The 8259-nt window shown below is 43.2% G+C and overlaps 1 protein-coding gene across 3 annotated transcripts in view; it reads right to left on the bottom strand.

Annotated features, from left to right (window-relative positions):
- Positions 1 to 450: 450 nt before the first annotated feature.
- The window catches only part of RNGTT (RNA guanylyltransferase and 5'-phosphatase), a 317119-nt gene continuing 309310 nt past the window's right edge, over positions 451 to 8259 (bottom strand). The window contains exon 16 of one of the 3 annotated variants that reach the window (XM_077750277.1): positions 451 to 497. In XM_077750277.1, coding sequence (XP_077606403.1) covers positions 484 to 497 — 14 coding nt within the window. In that variant the 3' untranslated portion in view covers positions 451 to 483. Of the gene's footprint in view, positions 498 to 5498; positions 8169 to 8259 lie in introns of those variants that run through there. The other 2 variants (XM_077750275.1, XM_077750276.1) reach the window with 2 other exon arrangements.

Below are 8259 nucleotides of genomic sequence, written 5' to 3'. Positions count from 1 at the left end.
TCGTTTCCCCCCCGTCCCCACCGACTAGGTTCAAACCCTTGAAGGTAACCTTGGCTTCTCAACTGATTATGCGTCTAGATGGCTTCCCCTCCCAAATCCCTGCCACATCCCTCCCCTCCATTTCTGTACATGCCATCCTTTTCCAGGGTCTTGACCTCTCACCAGGATTAGTACAGTAGCCTCTCCGCTGGCCTGTTGTCTTGTTTCTCTTTCTTCCGCCACCTTAGACAAATTACTCCCAGTTCATTCTCACAAAGAACTCGCATATTTAAAAGCCCTCAATAGCTCTTTACTGTTGACCAAATCGAGCCTAACTTCTTAGCCAGACATTCAGATCCCTTCATAATCTGTCCCCGGCCTATCTATACAGCCCCGGTTCATTTATAGATTTAGAAATACTTACTGAACTTCTATATTTTGTTCCAGACTGGCCTGGGCACTGGAAATACAGCAGTGAATGAAATCATATTCTTCGTTCCCATTCTAGATAGGAGAGTCTGACAACAGATAAACATGCAAACATGTTAGATCAGTGCTTATAGAAAAATAAATGAGGGTAAGAGGGTAGGTGGTGATGGGAGAAGCAGCTTAGATGGTATGGTCGGCCAGGCCTTTTTGATGAGGTGACATTTGTCTCGAGACTTGAATGAAATTACGTGTAGCTAAGGGGGGGAGCATCTGGCTAGAGGGAAGAGAAAGTTCAAAGTCCTTAAAGTGGGAACATGCTTGGCAAGATGATGAAACTACAAAGAAGCCAGTGGGATGAGAGTGAACAGGGAGGAGAACAAAACGTGAGGTGGCTGGGGGCCGTGGTACGTAGGCCTTGTGGACTGTGAGACACATTTAGAATGTAATTCTGAATGAGGTAGAAAGCGCTGGAAGGTTATGAGTGGTTGAGGGACCTGTTCTAAAAAATATTACAGACAGCTGCGTGGAGAATAAATAGAAGAGGGGACAAAGCAGAATGAACACCGGGATACCCATTAGGAGGCTGTCGCCACAGCGTAGGCAAGAGATGGGATGAGAGACACAGAGGTTGAGAAGTTGTCAAGTTCTGGTTACAGTTTGAAGGCGGTGCTGACAGCACTTGCTGATGGATTGGATGTGGAGTGTCAGAGAAGAAAGAAATCAGGGATGATTCTGAAGCAACTGGAGCAGCGCAATTGCCATTAACGAAGCTCTACAAGAAGACTGGGGAGAGAAGAAAGCCTGTGGGAGGAGGAAAGCTCAGTCTGGGGTGTATTAAGTTGGAGGTAACTATTAAACATCCAAGTGAAGATGTCAACTTGTCAGTTGGAGACTTGAGTCTAGAATTCACGAGTGGGATCCAAGCTAAAAATAAATTTGGAAATTGTGTATAGATGGTATTAGTGTTCAGAGATTAGGAGAGATCTCTTACAGACAGTCTACACTCTCTGTCTACACAGAGGCCAGTGGGCTGAACCTGGCTCACTCCAGCACTTAGAGGATGAGAAGGTGAAGAGGGCTCGGCAAGGGAGACCCATAGGCAGGAGAAAAGAAAACCAAGATACTATCGTGGCTTGGAAGCCAAGTGCAACAAAGGTTCAATAAGGAGAGAGCAGTTTATGAACTGCTTTAAAATAATAGGGGTGTGTGTGTGTGTGTGTGTGTGTGTAAAGGAAGATGGGGGACTACCTGGTGTATAAACAAACGGGAAGTACAAAACCTGATCATTGCTAAATATGGGTAGGTGGGAGTTCACCGTACCATTTTCCTTACTTTTGTCTTAGGTTTGAAATTTCCCATTAAAAAGAGAAAAGAAAAACGACAACGACAGGGAGTGAGAAACTGTCAAATGCTGATGGTCAGTTGGGAGAGCGGCCTGGACCCTGCAGAGGGCACTGGCGGTGGAGATACGGGCAGTCTCAGTAGAGAGGAGAGCCTGTCCGCAGTGGGTTCAAGAGAGAATACAAGGAAAGCATAGGGTGTGAGCGAGTGCGATCACCCCCTTCTAGGAATTTCGCCGGAAAAAAAACCAGAGAAATGGGTAGCTGAAAGAAGATCAAGGGGCCAAGGGTGGCTGGTTGGTTTGTTATTTTAAGTCAGAGTGATTACAGCCGTATTCGCTACTGCTGTCTTTCCCGGAAGCTCTAGACAAACTTTTCCAAAGCTCCCTTCCCCGCGTTCTCTGTCCGCACCTGCCTACCCCATTCACCCTACCCATCCACTAAGGTCTAGAATGCCTCCCGCCCCCTGCATCATCCCTATTGTATGTGATGTCTCCAGGCAGGCAGTTTCTACCTGCGTGCGGAATTGTCAAGAAATTTTTTGCAGAAGACTTTCAGTTGCTGTGTTGCTCAGCTAGGCTCTGTGTAGCTCTCACGTTCAATGTGTATCAGAGCACACAGTGTGTTTATACCGGAGATCAAAACTACCCAATGTTTCCCTGACAGCTTTCAGAAGGGAAGCAGAACTTCTACAGACTATAAAGTTTCTGATTCCTTTAGATCCTGGAGGATAGCACTGGAAAGTAGCAACAAGAATCGTATCTTTCACTTGCCTTTCCCACTCTAAAAGACATGGCCAGAAGCAGCAATTTACACTAAGGGATCACGGACTGGTATTTATTTTTAAAACTAACTGAAAAGCCTCAGCAGTTTCTCTTTGGAAACATCAGAAATGGGGCGGGAAGTAGGTGGGTAGGGAGAAGGAGCCTTCTAGTTTAAGATGTGGCAGGCTCAGTGAAACTGCACCAAAAAATAAGACATGATTAAGAACACTACTTCCCTCACGCCCCCCTCAGAGAGTATAACAGCCAGGAGGCCGGGGCACTTTCAGATTCTTCCTGCTGAGAAGTTTCCTCAGCATTTTCGGTGCAAGAGGCAAGAACAGACAAGACGCTTCTAATCAGGATTAAATGTGAGATGCATCATAGATGGCCTCTGAAGACATTCTTAAGAAATGAGATGTTATCAGAGCTTGTATTAGGACGAGAAGGCCAGTGACAAAAAAAAATCACGTGTCAGGTACGGCTCAGCCAAGGGAGACGAGCAAATGCATCTTGACCGAGTCTCAAGAGTGGGTACAACGGGGCATCTGAACCTACCTCTTCCTGCCCGCAGCTGTCACCCCGTGTTCGGGTCGAGACCCTTGTCTGGAGGGGAGATGATCACGATACAGTGTGAGATCTAAGAGGCTACCTATGGCAGGAAGGCCCCCTTGATCCTGACATCAAGGGAGGCTGGGGGATTCTGGCAGAAGCGATAGCAGCACCATGAGCAAAGGTTCCTGGGTTTAGAGGACACGGCGCTGTGGGAAAAGCGAGGCATGCAGCCGTCTCGAGGGGCAGCATGATCCAAGTCTGGGCCTTTGAGGTCACGTGCCGGGGAGCTCTTACGGGGGAGCAGGAGCAGGCGCAGGAGCAGGTTTGCAGTCGTGAAAGGTCATTCTGGTGGCAGTGACCTAAAGGAAAAATAGACTGTGTGCCCGCTTCAAAGCTGTGAACGGTGGTGACCGTTGCCAAAGCCCAATTCTGTTTTCCTATGTTGTGTTTGGCATTTTTTGTTTTCTGTGCCTTACGCAGCTGAAGGTGTCATTCTTTTGGAGTATTTTTCAACGTTCAGATAATTTCTTTTTCCACCTGTATGCCTTATATCTCAAGGGTACAATGTAATCAACAGTTGGGAGGTAATTATACTATGGTCGCCTCGGGCTATGAAAATGACCTTTAGCTTTGGAACCAGGGGCCACTTCTTCCCCGAAGGTCTTCTTGCCCATCTGTCCACTTACAAGCTGCCTGGAATTTTACCCATGCAGTGACTCCCAACACTGGTCCATGAAAATGGCTTCACTGGTTTAGGGTGAAATGCAGAGGCAGCAGATAGTGTAGACAGTCTTTCATAAATCAATATTTGTTCTGTGTAAATACATGTCCTTTCTCCTAAGTTATGTCCTATTTCCTTTTTGGGTGTTAAGATTCCCTTTACTTTAGGCAATAATGGCAACACAGTATTTCATAAAGCCTGTGCAAGTCAAAATAGTTGGCAACCCCAGAGCCATGCGCTCAGTTTTTGGAATGTGAAATCTTAGAAGCCCGGGAGGCACCTGCTCAGAGTACCCTCCACCCCCACCTGCTTATCATGCACAGTGGCCACCAGATACCGAGTCCAGTGAGAGGAGGGACACTTCTGGGTTAACCGAGGCTGACATCAACCTGCCAAAGCATCAGAGCTGATAGTTAACTATGTGACAATCAGGAACATGTTGGCCCAGTGTGTAATTTAATTGCTTATTTCTTCCTGATTACGTCTTCGGAATTTAGCATCTTAATGAGAATATTAAACTTCTTTTCATGGCCTCTGTGTCACTCACATTTAAATACTGTTAAATAAGTGGTTAAATTATAAGGCCCTAAAAATGTATTTACTTTGCAGATCCCAAGTTCATCTCCTTGCTTTGGAGAGAGGTGCTTGAAACCCATTTCCTGTTGGCACCAAAGATACGAAGAGTTTGGGGCACCTGGCACAGAAGCAGCCTCGATGCCAGGACGGAGTAGCGAGCAATAAATCAGGAGCTGAGGTCAGAAAGAGTTTTTCTGGGGTCTCAGCTCACAACCTACGAGCTATGTAACCATAGGTTAATTGTGTAAGCCTCAGGTTCCTCATTTACAAAATGAGGTTAATAATGGTACCTCCCTGCACAGAGTAGTTGTTTTGGGGACAGTCTTGGTGCCTGGTACATAGTCGGTAGTGGTAATATCGCCTTCATTGTGAATAGGGGCTATTTACAAAGCATGAGCTTTTTTTATAAGAATCATGTTAGACCTGAAAAAGCTCTTTTTGATCATCTGGCTCAATATCAGCCTTTTATAGATGGGGGGAGGGGGTACAGGGAGAGATCTAGAGAGAACACAGAGCCAGTGAGAGGCAGAGCCCAGACCTGGTCTCAGCCCAGGGTTTTTTCCACCACATTAGTTTTCCCCGCCTGCAAGTATTTGGTTGACTTTCAAGGTTTTTTGACTAGAAAGGACTATACAGATAATTCAAAACAGTATCATTTATGAACTTTAAATGGCAAATTCCATAGTACAAAAATGCAGAGTCAACAAACAAATGGATAGGTCATTACTTCATCATTTTGGGATATTTACTGCTGAATATTCTGAAAGAATTAAATGTGTTCAAAATAATGTAACAGGCTATCTACCCAGATGATAGAGTGCTAGGATGAGGTGCATGGACAGATATACTATAAATACCATGTAAAGATGTGCGCTCCCCCGCTCCCCTATGCTCCAAAAAGAAAAGGTGCAAGCTATATCTCCCATGTCAATCCAATTTCTTGGTTTCCCAGGAAGGAAAATAGAGGATTTTATACATCTTTATGCTACTTCTAGAATGCAACAAAACCAGATGGATTATGAAGGGTATGGCTGACAGAGGCAGGATAATGCCAGCAATAAAAGGGACACAAAATCATTAGTTAAATAGAGGGACACAAAGGGATCACCAGCAAAACAAAGTACGTACACTTTCTGTTATTTTAGCTCAGTAGTTTTATTACAATATATGCACTGACACACAATTAGAGAAGGAATGTCCTGACATTTTCTGAGCATTTCACGGAAAGCAAATGTAACCATCCAGGCAGTCGAGTCATCCACATCTTCTCCAAATACAAAGCAAAAGCTCTTGTATGTGATAACTCAGGAAAGCAAAGTTCTCATATTCTTGTCTACAAAACTTCAGTATCAGAAAACAGTTACTGTGAAGTGGCCTGAGAAGGGAAGGGTTTCTTTCCTTCTTGATGTCCCAGTTCCTGCCTCTCAACTTCCCCCCTTGACTTTCTAGATGACCTCTGATGACAGTGTGTTCGGGGGCTAAGTGGGATCTACTCTTTAGGCCGGCTACCATACGCCACTCTAATTGAAAGGAAAGGACAAATTAAGAAAACGAAGTCCTGGAAAATGCACAAAGGCAAGGAAAAAATATCTGGGTGTATTAAAAATGAGATGCTCTTTTCACGTAACTCATTTAAAAGGTTACAATTACCATAAACATTTTAACTCCATTAAAGATCACTGGCAAAAACGAGCTCTTATATCTGCAAAGGGGCTCTGCACTTATACAGGTTCGGGAGAAAGCAACACAGCGTGCAAAAAGTCACTGACCCTGGTGTCGCAGGCATCGGACTGTTTGGAGTTGCATAGGTATTTTTTCAGATCCACTTTGTACAAGACACTATGGAACCTTATGAATTTCCGCCTTTCAACAATCATTGGGGCAGTCAGGTGTTTTAATCGCTTCAGTGCCCAAACTCACAAAAGCATTCTAGGAATGAAATACTAAAATGACATTCTGGATAAATTCACTACATGTTACATAACTTGGAAAGAGTAAAAGAAAAAAAGCCCAAGCATGACTCCTAGTACTTCATATAGAAAAGCACTGCAGGAGAAAACTTTGTTTAAAAACATTAAAACCCAGGTGAATATAAATACATTTTTGGTTAATCTGTGCTATACCATGTAGAAATCCTGTCAGATATTCAGTCAGCTGGGTAACTCATTTGGATTTTTCATGTCTGATTGTATTAGTAGAAGATTATACACTGCTGCGTATACTTACATATATATGCATATACATATATAAAATTCAGATCATGAAAATTTTTAAATACACGTATACTTTAAAACCTGTACCTCTAAAAATAAATACATTCGCCTCTAATAGGCTAATTCTGAGAGTTCCTTCACAAACCAATCAGAACATGGCTTCTCAACAATGGCAGATGACCAATTAGCTGCTCTTTAAGTCCATTATCTAACAGTAAGTGTTTTAAAATTCAGATGTACAACAGAAATAGCATCCCAAGGACAGAACACAGATAGAATTCTGGCTTTGAAAAGAAATGTCTTGGCTTCCTTGATGTTTAGTTCCTACAGATGTCTACTCTTTGCCTCTGCATTTATCTAGCAGTGGGAGCGCATTTTCTAGTGACAGCATTCTCTTCCACTGACATTACCTTCTAATCAAAGGAGTCAGCTGGCATTTCCTTTGCTGTTTTGTTCAAGGGAACTAACACAACATCGTCTGTATTTGACATCACTCCCATAGTCACAGTGAGTTGTGTGCTTTAATGTAATTTACAATGTGCTGATACCACTGAGGTAAAGCAGAAGTAGTCCTGGCATTAAAAAAAAAAAAAAAGAGGAGGAGGAAGGAAGAAAAAGGGTCTCCCAGGAGAGCACCACATACAAGGGGTCTGGTGGTGTAGAGCTAAGTTCTAGGAAGTAACTGAAAGGCGCTGCCAGAATGGACACACTGGGTCTCTGATATTTTAGTTCGAAGAATAGAAACAGATGAAAATACTCAATATACTTCCTTTAGATAGGATGCAATTCACAAAAACGGGGCTTTACTTTTTTACTTTTACATTTCAAAAAAAGCTTCTTAAAATGGTAAAAGACAGACCAAGTTGTTTAACATAGTACAATACTTAACCACCGTGTCATTTGTTTTGGAACACAAGCATCTCAGAAATGTAGGAAATCCATGATAAACGACAGCAAGAATGTTTAGTGCCATTGCCTAGATTTTTCAAAAGGAAAATTTACCATAGTTGAAATACAACTTCTAAAAAATACAGTGTTTTATACGCTCACAGTTCCAGATTACTAACTTTATAAATTAAAGGTGAAAGTTATCCATATACAAACAAGGCCTCTTTTGCATTGATTTCAATCTCAATTAAACCTTTGGATATTTCAATCTTCAGATTCCACACGGTAAGGCTGAGTTTATCAGATATAAATAAACTGTGTGAAGTCCATGATGTATCGTAGCACTGAGGAAACAAATGCATCAAATATTTACAGGCTGGCTATGATACCTTTCTTTTTTCTTTTTCTTTTTTTTTACAAAAAAATTCAAATGTGTATCAGCATCAAGCCACACTCTTTTGAATTTCTCTGGCTGCAAAAATGGGACAACGGCATTTTTTCTCACTCCTTTTTCCTCTCAGTCTTTAAGTCAGAGGCGGGTCTTAGGTCAAAGGGCGAGGTCTTTTGGGAGGTGGTGGAGGCATGAGCTCTGTGTCAGGGTCCAGATGATGCTTCCGCTTCTGTCCTTGAGAAGCCGCCACACATCTGTCGATGAACTCAAACAGCATCTCCTTGGTGACAGGGTTGGAGATGCTGTTGCACACAGCTGTGGACAAAGGGAGACGCGTGTCTCACGTGAGGGTTAATGAGGGCCGCTGACTCACCCCAGGGGATGCCAAAGGGGAAAGGTTTTCATC

The sequence above is a fragment of the Crocuta crocuta genome, unplaced genomic scaffold, assembly GCF_008692635.1.
Source record: "Crocuta crocuta isolate KB4526 unplaced genomic scaffold, BGI_CrCroc_1.0 scaffold9, whole genome shotgun sequence".
Classification (NCBI taxonomy): Eukaryota; Metazoa; Chordata; class Mammalia; order Carnivora; family Hyaenidae; genus Crocuta; species Crocuta crocuta.
Note: the sequence above shows the minus strand (reverse complement) of the source record. Positions and strands in the feature narration are given on the sequence as shown.